Raw genomic sequence first — 18,456 nt, 5'->3', positions numbered from 1 at the left:
AATGGGACCTAATTAAACTACAGAGCTTATGGACAGCAACAGAAACTATCAACAAACACACCCCACAAAATGGGAAAAATATTTTGCAAACTATGCATCTGACAAAGATCTACTATCCAGAATCTATAAAGAAGTTAAACAAATTAGCAAGCAAAAAATAAACAACCCCATAAAAAAGGGGGCAAAAGACATGAACAGACACATTTCAAAAAAAGACATACATGCAGCCAACAAGCATATAAAAAAGTGCTCAACATTACTAATCATTAGAGAAATGCAACTCAAAACCACAATGAGATACTATCTCACACCAGTCAGAATGACTATGATTAAAAAGTAAAAAAACAGCAGATGATGGAGAGGTTGCAGAGAAAAGAGAATGCTGATACACTGCTGGTGGCAATGCAAATTAGTTCAGTCATTGTGGAAAGCCGTTTGGCAATTTCTCAAAGAACTTAAAACAGTATTACCATTTAACCCAGCAATCCCATTACTGGGTATAGACCTAAAGTATTACAAATCATTCTACCATAAAGACACCTGCATGTGTATGTTCACTGTAGCGCTATTCACAATAGCAAAGACATGGAATCAACTTAAATGACCATCAGTGGTAGACAGGATAAAGAAAATGTGGTATGTATATATTGTGGAATACTACACAGTCATAAAAAAGAATGAGATCATGTCCTTTGCAGCAACATGGATGGAGCTGGAGGCCATTATTCTAAGCTAACTAACATGGGAACAGAAAACCAAACACCACATATTCTCACTTATAAGTGAGAGCTAAACACTGAGAATACTTGGATGCAAAGAAGGGAACAACAGACACTGGGGCCTACTTAATGGTGGAGGTTGGGGGAAGGGAGAAAATTGAAAAACTAGCTATTGAGTATTATGCTTATTACCTGGGTGATGAAATAATCTGTACACCAAACCCTCATGAAACATAATTTACTGACATAACAAACCTGCAGATGTACCCTTGAACCTAAAATAAAAGTTCAAAAAAAAATCCAATACTGAAATGCTGAAACCTAAGTAGAGAGAAGTTAACACCAAGAAGGCTATATTATGGTCCATTAAAAGACAAAATTCCTATTCCATAATATGCATACAATCTGAAGTGTTTTGCTGATCCAAAAGCCCCTCTGAATAATATGACCTTTCTGAAAGAAGAATACCTGACAATGTGAGTGAGGGTGTGTGAAATGTATAATTATATTAATGGAACTAAAAGGCCACTTTACAGATACTCTGTATCATCTTTGTAGTTTAGAATTAAATCCCTACTTTTTATTTCAGAAACAGACATTTCAAGTAATTACCTCTTTATCTTCTACATTACTCAGTTTCATCACATTTAATACGCTTTTTAAAAAAGGCTGTCTTCTATGATTTGGCATCTTTGAAAAATCTCTGTGACTGCTACTTGGCAATTAAGTGCAGTTGATATTGTCTCTTAAATAACAAAACCAACAGTATTATTAGAAATATTCAAACCAATCAACAAATTGCTCATGGGCCTAAGTTGGTGTCTATAACATTTAGGCTTTACTGGGGGAAATTAAAAAAACAACACAACACAATTAAATTAATTTATATTCCCATTTATATGGAGATTCATACCATTATGTTCCAAAAGTATTAGTCACTTGTTAACTGAAAAAACATTGAAAAGAAAATTAAATAGGCATTGAAATAATGTATATTTAGAAATTAATGTTTCAAAACATTCTGGCTAATAATTGTCCAGGTTTGCTATTTTATGTCCATATATGAAGCAGACTATCACACTCGTTAAGAGTCAAACATAGATTTCGATTCCAGATCTGCCATTTAGGAACTGTGTGACTTCTTACTGATCCTGAGTTAGTGCAAATTACTTAGTCTTTGTTATTGTTTCCATATATGCAAAATGGTCATTTTAATAGTATGTATATATATGTGCACAATGGGTTGTTGTGAGGATCAAATGAGATATGCATATAAAATCTTTTGCTCACCATGTAAATCACAAGAAATGCTAATAAGTGGCATTTAATCAGCTATCACTATATTATGTACTTTCATCTTCAAGAAAAACAGCAATCTTATTACCACATGTAATTTGCTGTTGGAAATCAACCCCAAAGCTCTGGTAAACAAGATGTGTCTTCATTAGCCGCATGTACTGACCATGAAGGTCCATTAGGCCTATGAATCTCTGTCCTTGGAGCAAATAATTAGAAAGCATTAAGAGTATATATAGGCTGGCCGCGGTGGTGTGTGTCTGTAATCCCAGCACTTTGGGAGGCCAAGGCGGGCAGATTACTTGAGGTCAGGAGTTCGAGACCAACCTGGCCAACTTGGTGAGACCCCGTCTCTACTAAAACTACAAAAATTAGCCAGGTGTGGTGGCATGTCCCTGTAATCCCAGCTACTCAGGAGGCTAAGGCAGGAGAATTGCTTGAACCCAGGAAGCAGAGGTTGCAGTGAGCCAAGATTGTGCCATTGGCACTCCAGCCTGGGTGAAAGAGTGAGACTTTGTCTCAAAAACAAACAAAACAAAACAAAACAAATATATATATATATATCAGAAACAATACATATACTTAAAGACTTTTAAATTTTAACAAATTGTCTTATAGCTTGGTCTTTGATCCTGAATCCAGAAGCATCCTCTCACTCCAGTCTGCACCCCCACATGAAGCACTACAGTGCCACATTTTCCCATGGTGGTAAAGTGCCAAGCACTCCTTGGCTCAGATGCCAAGGGAGGTCTGTTCTACATTGGAGGGACATCCAGGTGCCCTGCCCAGAGAGGACCCAATGAGGCCCCAGGAAGCATTCTACCCAGGAAAGAACAAAGGCCCCCACCATTCAGCTCTGGGGGTACCACCTAATTGGCTCCTGGTTTAGTGACAGTTTGGGAAACATTGTCATCCTCTCTTTATCAATATTTTACGAGAAACAAACAATGCTGACTTACCCGGAAATAGTCACTGCATGCTGCTAGGACTGCCTTGTGAGCATGGAATTTCTGTTCCTCAGCAATCAGGGTGATGTCGCAGAGGATGCCATCACTCCTCTGCTGATTCAGCGCTGCCAGGACACTGTCATTGTGAGATTCAGAGTGGCAGAGCCTCTGGCCTGTCAGCATTTCTTGAATACTACAAAGGAGAGCAATCAAGTCAACATTTTTCCTTTTACCAGCCCTGTGGACCAGCTGCTCTCTCATTCCTTGAACATCGACTGAGGCAACATGGGTTTCAGTGCACTCTATGAGTGTGACCATCTGTTCCCTCATTTTCTTTCTCTCCACCATTCTCTTGTTCTCCCTTTTTCTTATTCTCTCTGCTCCCCTCCCTGCAGGGTCTTTCTCTCTTTTACTGGTGCATCTCTTTCTGCATTTGTGTTTGTGTGTGTTCATCTGTGGCTGCATACTGACCCAGGTGTCTGGACCTGCAAGCCTCTGTTTCTGGGTCCCGTCCCTTCAGTGTGTGAACATCTCTGAGTGCAAAACTTCCTCTGGATGTGCATCTGGGCATGTGTATATGTGTGTGTGACCCTTCCCACTCTGTCCCCTCTCTCTAATTCCCTGATTCCTTCCCCACCTTTGTACCTTACCATGTCTCCCACAGGACACAAGACTCTGTTAACACATACAAGAAAACTGAGCAAATGTTAGGACAAAAAGGGCTGCAAATGACCATTCCATGTAAAAGGCAATTAAACCAGAGAAGCTTATTATTAAACTTGGGAAATTGTGCACCATAAGAACATCAAAAGGAATGCATTGTAAATGAAAACAAATTTAAAGCTGAAAGTAAAATTTATCTATTATCAGCATTTAGTTTCTATGTGTGATCATTATACTGGATTTATGAATGACTATATAATTTTCTTTTTGTTCTATTTTGTGAGATTGCTAACCTTACACATTGTGAAACTTACCCCTTCACTCTCTACCCCAACCTAAAACATTTATCCTTATGTCCTTTCAAAAGTCCTAGGTGAAGCTCTAGATCATTCTACAATAATACAGAAGTAATGCCATAAACACAAAATGCAAACTTTCACTTTATAGACAGCTATGGACATTTCCAGCTTATGTCAATGGGAATCTACACAGTACTCTAAAATCTCAGAACTGGTATTGGACTAAGACAGGTGATCTGCCAGGAATAGGTTACTCCCAGAGTGAAAGCAAGAGCCATCAAGCCCTGGTTCTGGCCAGCAGATCCATCTCAAAGCTGAGTAAAAATACCATTGGGATGATTAAGCTGTGTCTCTCCCATGTTGGTAATTCCTGTATCCAACCCCTCCCTCTGAATGTGAAAGAGTTTCTCAGGGGAGCCAGAGTTGCCACCAGCCTAGTTTGCATGGTGGGTTTATTTGGCAGGGCTCTGCTCAGCCTGTGGTGCCAGTTGGCTGGTAAATTACAGTTAGGTACAAATCACCATCTTAAAATTAACCAAATACTTCCTGTGAAATGCCAGAAGGCAGTCATTAAGCTTTATTGGACAGTTTTGACTGGGAAGCATCAGAAATGTCAGAAATATGGAAAGAAAAAACTTGACAGACGGTGATGATATAGGAAGTTCCTGTGGGAAGGTGGGAGGATTATTTTCAGTTGAAATGTAGCAGTGAGTTTTGAAATGGTTACTGTCACTGAATATTCATCTAGTAGCTCAAGCTATAGGCAGACTTTAAAATCAGTAATTAAAAACCACATTCAGAAGCATAAATAATTTTTTGCAAGTTTCTATGCAAAGTCTAGAATGGAGATTAATTAGCATCACTCAATTAGCATCTCAAATCAAGAAATGGAATAGTAATAGAAACATTGTATCAGCCAAGTAAAGCTTTAGGATAGTCTTTGAAAAATCTTTCCTAAAAGGATGACTTTTTAATATATTTGAGAAACACATAGTGCTTACCGTGTCCCATGAACTATTCTCAGTGATTTACAATGACTAGTTCATGTAACCTGCACAACAACACCGTGAGGCAGGTACTATTATTATCTCTATTTTACAGATAGAAAAACTGAAGGTCCAAGATCCGGTATTTTGAGAACCTATCACCAAGAATATAACAATGTAATTCCTCCTCCTGCTTAAAGGAAAAAAAAAGAGAAGAAGTCAGGTACGGTGGCTCATGCCTGTAATTCCAGTACTTTGGCAGGCTGAGGCAGGTGGATCACTTGAGGTCAGGAGTTCAAGACCAGCCTGGCCAATATGGTGAAACCCCATCTGTACTAAAAATACAAAAATTAGCCAGGCATGGTGGCACACACCTTAATCCCAGCGACTCAGGAGGCTGAGGCAGGAGAATTGCTTGAACCCAGTAGGTGGAGGTTGCAGTAAGCTGAGATCATGCCACTGCACTCCAGCCTGGGCAACAGAGCGAGACTCTGTCTAAAAAAAAAAAAAAAAAAAAAAAAGGCAATCTGTAAAGATCTCAAAAATCTATGCTTAAGGGGAAAAAACCATGTAAGTCCCTATTAACTTTATATTATGTATAATGAATCTCAAAATCAGCCTTTTAGAATAATATACATGAACAGAACAACATGACACAGCAGTAAGAAATGTTTGAAATTTTTCTTCAAAAACATTTATCTTCATACTGTTACTGAAAGTTTTGGGATGGAAAATAGATTCTAATCATTATAACCTTAGAAAATATATTTGAAACTTTCACGACTTACTTTCTCCACTTTTATATCACCTTAAATGTTAAATAAATGTATTTCAAAATTTCATTTGTAGTGGAACCGAAGAATATATTAAGATAATTGCCTTAAAAAGTTTTCCAAATATAGTGCCACAATTCCTGTCCTTATTATTAAGACTGAATCAGTATTTGCATTTTATATGTCTCTTGAGAGTGAATAAATCTTACCAGAAAAAGAGCAGCTGTAAACTGAAATTTGGCAAAGAATAAAAGCCTCAGCTTTTAAACAATAGTGATGCTGCACAATTTCACAGGATCATTCAGCTGGGCTTGAAAATTCAAGCTTCAAGAAAACAACAAGCTAAATATTTAAGACAACAGTTGGCACAAGATCCCAAATATTTTGGAACCAATATGTTAGGGATCCTTAAAAGCAGAAACAAATACTCCAACATTTGGCAAGAAATAAAGGCCTCTTAATCAACAAATCATTATTGTATTCTGAAAGTAACTTCCCACTCAACTCTTGGATGTAAATTTGTAAATCATCTCAACCCTCTAAATGTTAAGGCACACGTGGCCACAGAACATAGCTGGAAGGGAGCAGGCCCACTTCACCAAGTCAATAGTCATAAACCAGGGAGGAGATAAATCGAAGACTGTAATGCACTATGTCTAAATTAAAATGGGGAGCAGACACATGCTTGCAAACAGCTCCCTCAGCATCTAGAACATATATCAAATTAGCAAACTAAGCCTCTCAACTTAGAGCAATGTCCCTCAATTTTTTGAGAAATAAAGGAAGGAAAAGTATATCCTAAAACTTCTAAATTTCTGGAAAAAAGACTGAAAGCAAGAACCATATTTCTCAAGGAAACACAGATTTGAGTGTCATCCTAAAACTGGAAAAGGTCTCCCACAGAAGCCATGTTGCCACCTCAAAATTCATCAGTGAGTGCAGACAGTGTCCTGGCTTCCCCAATGCAACCTCTTTCTCTGAGGGATGCCCTAGAACTGCATCAATACAAAAGAGTATATGCTATATTAATACCATAGTAACACTCTATTGTATTGTATTGTATCAATACAATAGTAATACTCTATTGTAGGGATACACCTATACAGTAGACACTAACCACACATGGTCACTGAGCACTTGAAATATGGCCAGTCCAAATTGAGATGTACCATACATATAAAATGCACAATGAATGTCAAAGACAATATGAATAAAAGAAAGCAAAATAGCTCAATATTTCTGTACTGATTACATGTTTAAATTATAATATTTAGGGTATGTTGGGTTAAATAAAATATATTGTTAAAATTAATTTTACCTTTTTTAGGGCTTGGCATCATGACTCACACCTGTAATACCAGCACTTTGGGAAGGCAAAGTGGGCGGATCATCTGAGGTCAGGAGTTCAAGACCAGCCTGGCCAACAGGGTGAAACCCCGTCTCTACTAAAAATACAAAAATTAGCCAGGTGTGGTGGCGCATGCCTGTATCCCAGCTACTCAGGAGGCTAAGGCAGGAGAATTACTTGAACCCGGGAAGCAGAGGTTGCAGTGAGCCGAGATCACGCCACTGCACTCCAGCCTGGGCAACAAGAGTGAAACTCTGTCTCAACAACAGAAAAAAAAAATTTTTTTACCCTTTTTAATATAGCTACCTGAAATTTTAAATTATAGATATGCTTCTCATTATGGTTCTATTGGATACTCTATGAGTTCCCAGGGATATATGTCCCTCTGTTTTTTTCCACCTGAACACTATAACGGCTTTAGGCAACCCCCGTCAGGCTGCCTGTGCGAACTGCTGTCCCTGTATTTCACAGGACCCCACATAGGCCCTCATGCAACAATGGAAAGCCCCAGACTCCCTGAAGAGTAAGATGACCTTTTAGTAATGCCAGGGAGCAACCATTTGATCAGCCATATGTCAGTATCTAGTAATGGGGAAATAAATAAACGAGGTCTCAGGAAAGAGGATTATTCATAACTTTAAGCCTTTAACTTTCATTCTGGAATTGATCACAAAAACTAATAAATCAAATGCAGAGAACGATGTTCATTATATCATATTCCTTACTCAGACTGAATCACTGCTTTAGTGCAAATTGCTGCTCTGAGGTCACAGAGTTCACATTTTTGGTCACAGAAATCCTATAGGGTTTGATGTTCATGGAAAGAATTTTGACTAAGTTCTGTCAGTTTTAAAGTTGTAAATTCCGAAAACAGCTATATGGTTTTAAACATCTGCATTTCAAATTTTAAAATTCAAGTCAATTTCTATGTCAGTGTTTACCTACAACCTGGATATATAAAAAATATGCAGTAGTTTTTAAGTAAGACTACCAATAAGGTGTTACATACTTACATATTAAAAACAACTAAGTGGGATAAAGATTCTCATTTCTTAACTAGGCTACTTTACACAAGAAAGAAAAAGGCTGGACAAAAAAAATCTAACAGTAATAATTATGCATAATTATCTCAATTCAGTCTATTGGTGAACTATCAAGTGAGCATCTTAAATCACTTAAATTATGTAGTCAAAATCTTTTCATGAAAATTAAAGACATTAATATTTTAAAAATTATATTTAAGGTAGCAGGATATTAAAAGATCCTATAATAAAATAATTTCATTTCTATAGAACACTTTATAATTTATAAACACTTTAAAATGAACTTGATCAACTAATAGCAATGGTCATAGTAATAAGCAAAGAAGATACAGTATGCTTAGACAATTATTAAATAATGAAAACTCTGTAGAAAGGAACTTAATTATGAATGAATAGTTTTGTTTCCTTCCTTCCCTCATTCATTTACCCCACAAATATTTATTAAGCCTGTGCCAGGTGTTGTGCTGGGTACTGGGGATAAAATGGTGAGCAAACCATATGTGGTAGCAGCCCTCATGGAACATTCAGTGTAGTAGGGCAGTTACACATTAATCAAATAATCTGGTCTCCCTAAAGAAATAATACTTGAGCTGCTGGCTGAAGGATGAGAACAAGTTAATCTTTTAAAAATGAAAGAGAAGGTTTTCCAGGCAGGAGAACAGCAAATGCTACGATCCTGTGGCAGGAGGGAGCATGGCCCTTATAGAGTGTCTACAGAAAGTTAACAGCTAGGGACAAAGGAGAACATGGTGCAGGTAAGGCCCGAGCAGCAGAGGCCTGAGCCCACTTGTGCAGGAATTCTGGGCCAGGTTATCCTAAGGGCAATGGGAAGTCACAGAAAAGGTCATTCAAGCTGTAGTACCAAGAGCAGTAGGGGAGACTGGGCCAGACTAGAGCAGACCTGGACTGTGGCTGTGGTTCAGCTGAATGATGGAGTTGGGCCTTGGAGCCCAAGGAGCACTCAGATGAAGTTTCAGAAAGGTGAATGGGATTAAAAGCTATTTAGTGGGAAAATCTACAGGTCTTGGTGTTAGATTACATATGGAGGTGAGTGGGAGGAAGATTTCCAGAAGACACCTACATTTCTGGCTTATACAACTTGATATTTCCAGAACAGGAAACAAATGAAAGAGGATCAGAATTGTAGAAGAGAATGATGATGAATTTGGTTTGGGACATGTTAAGTTTGAGTTGTCTTTAAGACATCTAAGCACAAATGTCAAATATGTAGTTCGATTCCTGGATCTGGAACTCAGAAAGGAGTCTTTGCTAGAAATGTAAATCTGAGACTCATCTGCATAGAGAAGGTGACAACACAGCTGTATCTCAAGAACATGGCTGAGAAACAAGCAACACTCAAAGGTTGCTGAGAAGATATGAAAGATAAGTTTGAAGCACAGAGGCAGGTTTTGGCCTAGTTGTGGGAAAGGATTGCCTCTTGAGTGGCAGGGAATCAGTGGACCAGAATCACATACTAAAACTCTGGGCACTTTTTGGCTTGTTGAATCTGAAGATTTTTGTGGAACTAGTCTCCACTAGACAACGTAGGCATGGAAATATGAATAGATCGGTTCATCTGGATTGGGGTTTTCTCAAGCAAATGCATCAAAAATACAGGAAATGAGAGAACTTAAGGGTTTAGCAACAGTGATAGAATCTAAACTGCTTAAGAAGGAAAATGAGGAAAGGAAAGACTGGATGGGTTGGTAGAAAGTAGCAGGGCCAGAAAATGAGACATTACAATGAGGTCAAAGTACAACCATATTTTGAAAAAGGAGAGGAGGCTGTGGTAAGAGTAAAATGGCTGATAGCGTGATTTCAGAAACAGAGCAATTACTAAGGATAACAAGGTCTGAGGTGTGGCCATGAAACTGAGTGGCTGAGTGCAGGGAGAAGGTCTTTGGAGATAAGCAGATTGAGGGTCCAAGGACCATGAAGCAGACATAACCTCCAGGCTGACATGAGGGCCCTGGGGGTGTAGTAAGGGGTTTGTGATGAGGAGGAAGACTGCAAGCCAAGTGCCGAAATGCTCAGTGAATAAAGGACAATGACCTCGACTACAGTTAGGAAGAGGAGAGAGATAAAGGGCACCATCTTCAGAAGAGCATGTCTTTGTTGTTTTTGTGGCTGTGGCTTTCTCAAACAATCAATTTGTGGAGTAATGGTCTAGAAGCAAAACCATGCCCTAGGAGGATGACACTCTCTCTACCCATCCTTGAAATACATGGGATGTGAGGAAATAATAATGCCACTACTTTGAGAGGGCTACAAGGGAAATGGTCCTCAGAGGAGGATGGGTCTCAGTGAAGTCGGAGGCAAACAGAGCTTTTCAGGACAAGGAGATGATACAGCAGAGCATGTGGTTGTGTTGTGACACTTCCACATGCATGGCACAGTGGGAGAGTCTGAGAGGTGGGGAAGGGAGGGCTCTGGGTTGAAGCAGAGAAGGAGAGAACATCATAGAGATTATTGCACTGTGGAAGACAGTTGATTAATAAGAACGGGATGGCAGACTTAAAAGTAAAAAATTATTTTAAGTATGCACACTGATCCTGGTAGCCAGAAATAAATAACTTGGCTGAGGTGGTGACAGACAGACACCATGGTCTCCATGTGCTGTATTGGTTGGATGCCAGGTCTAGAGCAGGGTTTCTCAGCCTCAGTATTATTGACATTTTGGGCTAGATGGTTTTTTTTGTTTTTGTTTTTGTTTTTTGTTTTTTGTTTTTTGCTGTAGGGGGCTGCCCTATGCATTGCAAGATGTTTAAAATGATTCCTGGCCTCTACCCAGTAGATGCCAAATGTATCCACAATCCCAGTGACATCCAAAAACATTGTCAGATATTGCACAACGTACACTGGTGGCAAAACCATCCACCATTGAGAATCACTGATTGAGAGCAACAGACTCACATAGGGAGTGCAGAGGCGTTACACCTGCTACAGCAATGTCACCAGTTCTCAACACATTTCTGGAACAAATCACCTCTAATAGCTTCAGAGTCACGGAAAGAAGCTGGTCTCATTACTTAACAGACACTCAATTCTTAAGAAAAATGTATTCCCCAGGTTTGTCATCTCTCTTATTCTTTGCTCTGAAGATATTTTGACTGTTCCCTCAGAGGATGATGCAGATTTACCTCCAGTGAGACTATTCAAATGAATGCCATGCATTTTCTCATTGGCTGCCCCTCAGTTTCTGGAATGTGCCAAGCTCCTTCCTGCCTCAGGGCATGCCCCCCATCAAATCTCAGGTATACAGCCTTTCTCAGGAAGGCATTTTCTTGCTCTATCTATCCTGTACTTTTCCTTCAGAGCACTTTCACAATTATTTTTGGGTCGTTACTGGTGTGCTTATTTGTTTAATGTCTGTTTTTGCCATAGAATATACATTTTAAGAGGGAAGGAACCTTATCTGTTTTATTCATAGCTGGGTCCTCAGCACCAAGCAGAGTGTTTGGCTTAATTAATATCTATTAAATAAATGAATTATTAAAAGGAAATGTTGTGAGCATTTTGAGAATAAGCATTGTACTCCCCAAAGTGATTGCCTTAGAGAGGGCTCTCCCTCTCTCTCTCTCTCTCTCTCATTCTCTATCTCTATCTCTCTCTCTCTCTCTATATATATATATATACACATCTCTCTATATATACACATCTATATATATATACACACACACATATATATGTATAGTTTTTTGATTCCTTTTTTATGTCATATACCTTTATACTAGCATACCTTATGTTTGAGGGAAGTTAGCATCCTAAATAAGAAAAAAAGATTAAAAAATAGTATCATTCAAAGAATCAGGAAACATATTTAGGTTTGACAAATAACTAGGTCACAGCAGTTAGTCCTTGTGCCACCACAGTAAATTCACAAAAGCTCTGACTAGTTTGATGATTCCTTCAAATATGCATTAAGCCCCTGCTTTGTGCTTGATCCTGGAACGTGCAATGCACTTATTTCAGGGCTCACTACGGCATGCGAGGACATATCCTGCAGGGCATACCTGAGGCAGCGTTCAGACGGCATTTTCCAGCTGGGTTCCTCAGGTTCTCAGCCTTAGAAGTGTGCAGAGGAATCAGCAAGCATTCCAGCTGAATAAAAAGACAAGACAAAAGGGTGCATTGAGCTAAATGCAGAAAAGCACACTCTGGGTCTTCCTGATGCTAAAGTTTCTGAATTCCAGGGAGGCAGCTTGGAGAGTTTTACTGTCCACACAAAACGTTCTGACACAATGCTCCTTTAACAAACAAGTAATTGTTCTGGATATTTTTAAGTGTTTTCACATTATTGAAGCTTCAAGGACTAGGAAGTAAAATATGTTTGAGAATCAACAATAGTAATTAAGTGTTGAAGTAAAAATTAAAACAAGAGATGGAATGGCCAAAGGAAAGAAATTAAGATTGGATAAAATAAAGACACAATGATCTAAACCACAAATACTAGTTGACTTGTCATTTATAGAGATTTTATTTTCCTTCCAAATATGATTAGTGGAATTAAATTAAAATCAAGTACCTCATGGCTAAGTGTCTACAGAAATATAATTTTCCATTCAAGAAGCAGATTTCTGAAAAGTAGGTGGAAAAAATAACATAGAGAGAGAATAAAAATCAGTAGGAAATGAAAAATGGATTCTTATAGGGGCTTCAATATTGCATGATTGAAATATATAACAGGATGCAGTTGTCAGGCTTGAAATTGCTCCTTGGCTATTCAAGCACATTTATTCATTTAGTCCCTGCCCCCATCCCGTGTCTTTGTTTTTAATCATTGGAGTAACTGAATAGAAAAATAAATTATTTGAATAGTCTGGGTCCTGGTCCATGACTACACTTTACAACCCTCAGTAGAGGGTCTAGCTCCCATTTTCTAATACACCCAAGTGGCTAAATTAATTATAATCTGGATAAGCTAAATAGGCTTCCTTCTGTCTCAATTTTATTTTGGAAAGCAGTAACAGGAGGAAAGTGCTTATGAAAGGAATATGTTAAGCTGTGCCTATTTCTGATGATTTGTATAAAAGAGAGAGCTATGATTTACAATCTGAGTGAAATATAATATTTGTTATATTGTGTACAAACCCTCAATTGGTATGACTGCATACTTCATATAGTATATCATAGTTGGTTAAGTATTCCATTTTATTGAACATTAGGTTGTTGAGTTGCTTTGAACATTTTTCACACAACTATATTTTTATTTCTTATTTTCTTTTTTTAATTATTAAAAATAGTATGTCTCTACTTCCATTTATTTCTAACTTAAGTCTGGACAAACCTAAAAGTGAGTGTCATTTTTTAATTGCTCCATTATGACTGAGCAGCACAGGCAGTCAGAATAATTCAAGGCACGTTGTTTAAGTAGTCAAGAGACTTGCTTAGCAACCTAATGTTGCTACAGTGTCCTTTCAGAATCTAGGTTATAAACTCATCTTTTGTAGCCTAACACAAACTCCAACAGGCATGGACACTTGAGCTTTAAAACTGCAAAGAATATTGATTACTATAGGGAGTTGTAACACCTTAATCTTTCTGAAAGTCCAGTGTTTTTAAAACACTCCCAACAATTGAATGGAGAGCAAAAATCCTAAAGTTAAAATAATCTCAAATTAAATGGCATCTAACTAATAAATCTAACTTGATATGGTTCATTTCAAACATGATCATTAAAAATAATAAGATAGATGAAATTCTCTTTTACAAACATTTATCGTTTGGAGACCAACTCACTAAATCAGGTGTTTTCCAAAATTGTTGAATCATAATCCGCTATATACTACAAAGCTTAGGGGAATGGACACCATTTTAAACGTGAATTAACTAGTTGCCCACCAGTGGTAGACTGAATTTTAAAAATATGGTACGTATATACCATGGAATACTATGTATTAATAGCTGTAAAAAAGAAGAAAATCTTGTCCTTTGCAGCAATATGGATGCAACTGTAGGCCATTATGCAAAACGAATTAATGCAGGAACAGAAAAACAAATAACACATGTTCTTCTCACTTTTAAGTGAGTTAAGCATTGAGTATCCCTAGGCATAAGGATAGGAAACACAAACATTGGGGACAACTAGAAGGGGACTGGGGGCATGGGCTAAAAAACTCCATTGCTCGTTACCTGAGTGATGGGATCATCCGTATCCCAAACCTCAGCATCATGCAATATACCCATGTAACAAACCTACACATGTACATGCTAAATCCAAAATAAAAGTTGAAATTATTTTTTTCAAAAGGTGAGTTAAAATGAGTTAAGGATTAATCACCACTGGAAAAGGTTTGTTATATTTACTATTTTTACTACATATTATTTACTATTTATTATTCCCTATATCCTCCATATATTTATATACTTGATTAAAATGTATATATTGAATTAAAATTTGTTAGCAAACACATTTGGTTTTGTTTTTGTTTTGTTTTTCTGTTGAGACAGGGTTTCGCTCTGTCGCCCAGGCTGGAGTGCAGTGGCGCGATCTCGGCTCACTGCAAGTTCCGCCTCCCGGGTTCACGCCATTCTCCTGCCTCAGCCTCCTGAGTAGCTGGGACTACAGGCGCCGGCCAACACGCCCTGCTAATTTTTTGTATTTTAAGTAGAGACGGGGTTTCACCGTGTTAGCCAGGATGGTCTCGATCTCCTGACCTTGTGATCCACCCATCTCGGCGTGCCAAAGCGCTGCGATTACAGGCATGAGCCACTGCGCCCAACCATATATTTGTTTTTATAAAAAGTTTCTCTCACCATAAATAGAGTGAACAACATGGCTACTTGTAAGCTCCAGGCAGACACCTCTTCTCCCTCTTCCCACCTCCTTGCACTTTTTCCCATGCCTCGCACGTGGATTAACCCAAGGCTGTTTTCCCCTACAGCCCAGGGAAATCCAGGCCAGTCTCCTGCAGTTCCCCTCCTCAGAATCCAGAAATAATCAGAGCTGAGCCAGCTGAGTGGAGCATTAGGAAGCAGAGCAATATGAAAAAAGGCCAGAGTTGCTCTCCAGGTAGCCAGCATTTAGGGCTGCTCACACACTCTCAAGAGATAGAACTGCATTTATCACAAACCCCAAGGGAGTGCTATGTGGGGCTGGAAGCAAATGAGGTGGCTCTTTTTCTGTCACTTAAGAGTGATCACCTTTGAGATCTCTTTCAACTGTGATCATCTACAATTTTCTGAGCCATTGGCATGACAAAGATTCTCTTCCAGACCAAACTCTAGTCAGGCTCCTCTGAGCTCTTTTTCAAGTAGGCCCTGTCCTTGGGCATGACCTCAGGAGCTTTGTGGTCAACCACTGAATAATGAAAATATTATTTTGGTGAACAGAGAATTTATTGATTTTACTGAACATTTAAACACAAGGAATATATAAAAATAGTTAATAAAACATGTTAAAATTTTAAGTATCCATCAGCCTCTCAGTTCAGCTTAATGAACCCGGGAAGGAGGAAGGGATTTGCCTCTATTGCATAACTACTATAAAAAAGCAAGGCAGGGAGGGTACCAGAATAGCCACCCCAAAATATGCCTCCTCAGCACATGGATCATTTTGACCTAAAAGCCATTGAGAACCAGCAGATGCAGGAGTAGCTCTAAACACAGGGTACCGTTTTCCTTTTGTAATGAAAATTTACATTTATAAAGAACATTTTCATAATTTCTTTTTGTAAATGAAGGTCTCTTCCTCTCCTGGACCAGGAAGAGGAGGACTCCTAACTCTTATCAATGGAGAAGGTACTCCATTGAAGTCTGTTGTGCAGACTTCAATCTGCACAACAAACCTTACTCAACAATTCTTGTTTACAGTACTTTTCCTGGTCATCTTTCTGTAACTTGGCTTTCCCATCCAGAAGCCCCAAACCCCTTTTCCTTTGATTATCCTAGGATCGTATATAAGGCCAAGTTCTAACCACTCCTTTGGGTTAGTCATCACTGGGTGCCCCCACGTGTATCTGTGATGAACATGGAAATAAATTTCTGTTTGTTTTTCTCTTGCTAATCTGTCTTTGGTGGTCTAACATATGGAGGCCCTGCTGAAAAATCTAAGATAGATAGAGGAAAACAGATTTTTCCCCCTCCCCTACAACAGGCATAGTGGTTTTCATTTAACAGTGTAAAAGTTCAGCTACTGTAGTAACTTCTCAAAGTGAGTAATGACCCCCAAAAGACTAGTACCACAAATTTCAGTCTTTGTGATTAAAAATACAACCAAATAAATCCAGCTTGCAAACAAAAATAAAACATACATTTTACAAAATGAAGCTGTTTGCACATATCAATATGCAGCTAGGCTAGGGTAGTTTCTTACCTTTCCCAAGACTCAATTTCTTCATTTTCTAAAAACACAGATAATACCACCTTATCACAGGGCTGTATAGTGTATGTAGTGTACCTAGTGCAAAGGCTGACACATCACAGGGTCTCAGTAAACATCATTGTGTGTCTTCTTTTGTTATAGAATACAAATATGAATCATGTAGTGATTTGCTCCAGTGACAGGTATCTCTGTGAATTTTTTCTTTTGTTTCACTTTTTGCTAATGTAGTTCATATGCCAAATACTAGTGTTTTTAATACCAAAAATGTGTATAGCAGCAATCCTTCAAGGACTGTTCTCAAGACAACTTTACAGCTGGTGAAGACTCAGACCCCCGTCTCCAAGCTCTCCAGAGGAAGCTGGGCATTAACCCCCAGAAACACAGCAAAAATTTCTTAAAATACAGCAATTTTTTCACATAATTGAAATTATTTACCATCCTCACCCTTAGGAAATATTCATTAGTGGAACGTTCTCCATTTCTGGTAAGTCTCTTTTCAAATATAATCTGGTACATAGGATTGATGGGGTCTAACCTCTTAATAGTCTTTATTTTTATTAAAATGTTTCAAAGTTGCTAGAGTCTCACTTGGGTTTTTTTGAAGTCAAACTTGAAAATATATTTACACAGACAAAATAAATATCTTATTAAACCATAATAGTGAGCAAGTGAAACATGATTAAGCCTTCCAAACTAGCTGGCTAGCTTTTAATTACTTACTTCTAGTTGATCTTAAAACTGCCACTGGCAAGTTACATGACCGAACAATACATAACTAAACTCCCACTAGTTACCTTATGGGTAACGTCTCTGACTATGGGTCACGGTAGTAACGGTGCTTATAGTTATTTTTCAGAAACTAGGGGGCAGCTTTTGTCTAGTTCAAGCCAGTTGAGACCTTCAACTTCACAAGTTGGTTGCACACGTTGGGCCTGCAACAGCTGCCTGAAGAGGGACCTTTTTGATATCAGAGAGCCAAAAACTCCATTATCACATTATGCTAGTGCCACCATTTTCTGCACATATATCCTATGAAGAACCATATAGCTCAATAACCCTTGTGCAGAAGCCCTAATTACCTCACCTTTCCGACTCACCAATCATCTTTCCCTATACTTTAGACCACCCCACTTTCTATCACATACGTACCTCCAAGCCCTATTTTCAGAGAGGTGGATCTGAGACTTATTTCCCTGGCCCTGCACATTGCAGCCTTGTGAATAAAGTCTTTTCTTTTTCGCAAAAACTGTCACCACAGTGATTAGCTTGCTGCATACAGGCAGAACGAGCCTGGCCAGTAACAAAAGGGGTAGGAAAAAAGTAAGTGTCCTATAGGTCTTGATGACTACAAAGAAAGGACCAGACAAGGTAAGTTAGTTTAATATAATCAGTAAACATAAGATACCAAAAATTAAGCTACCTTAATTATGTGGATGCATACCAATCCTACCAACATATAAGAGACTGGTGAAGAACTCAACTCTGACCTTTTTCTTCTACTGCCCAAATTCCTATCTAAGGGGTCTGGGGAGTCATGCCCTACAAACCAAAAAATCTCATCCAAGGGGTTTTATTTAACCCTATATAATGTGGCTGACTTTCCAACCTGACTCTGGCATAATATCACATGGCAGATAAAGAAGGAAATCAAAATATTTTGACCCCAAATGTGTCTTCTTTGCCATGTCTTGAAATAGTCCTCCAAAGCTCACTCTTGTGGGGAAAATCTACATTCTGAAGAGAATCCCCTTCCTCGTCCTTCATTTTTTTCCTGATCCAGGAGACAACTGACTTACAATCTATTCTTTCCGAAGCCTCTACCTGGGGACTACTTCTGTATAATGAGAACAGTGGTCTCCACAACCCCTTACCTTAACCCAGACATTCCTTTCTGTTGATTCTAGGTCTTTAGACAATAATTAAACTCTTTCAACCAAATGCCAATCAGAAAATCTTTGAATCTACCTATGACCCAGAAGCCCCCGCTTCCAGCTGTCACACCCTTCTGGACCAAACCAATGTACATCTTACATGATTGACTGATGCCTTATGTCTCCCT

At 38.6% G+C, this 18,456-nt stretch overlaps 1 protein-coding gene across 12 annotated transcripts in view; it reads right to left on the bottom strand.

Moving 5' to 3' along the window:
- The window catches only part of KLHL32 (kelch like family member 32), a 244,703-nt gene that overhangs the window by 163,733 nt on the left and 62,514 nt on the right, over window positions 1-18,456 (bottom strand). For all 12 annotated transcript variants that reach the window (XR_010158111.1, XM_016956028.4, XM_054686153.2 and 9 more), the window contains 2 exons: window positions 12,088-12,175; window positions 2,975-3,155 (listed from right to left, as the gene is read on the bottom strand). Coding sequence is in view for 9 of the 12 variants with exons in the window: in XM_016956028.4 (XP_016811517.1) it covers window positions 2,975-3,155; window positions 12,088-12,110 (204 nt within the window). In the remaining 3 variants the exon portion in view is untranslated. The remainder of the gene's footprint in view (window positions 1-2,974; window positions 3,156-12,087; window positions 12,176-18,456) is intronic.

Source organism: Pan troglodytes, chromosome 5, assembly GCF_028858775.2.
Source record: "Pan troglodytes isolate AG18354 chromosome 5, NHGRI_mPanTro3-v2.0_pri, whole genome shotgun sequence".
Taxonomy (NCBI): domain Eukaryota; kingdom Metazoa; phylum Chordata; class Mammalia; order Primates; family Hominidae; genus Pan; species Pan troglodytes.
The sequence above is the reverse complement of the archived record's forward strand: the minus strand, read 5'-3'. Positions and strand labels throughout refer to the sequence as shown.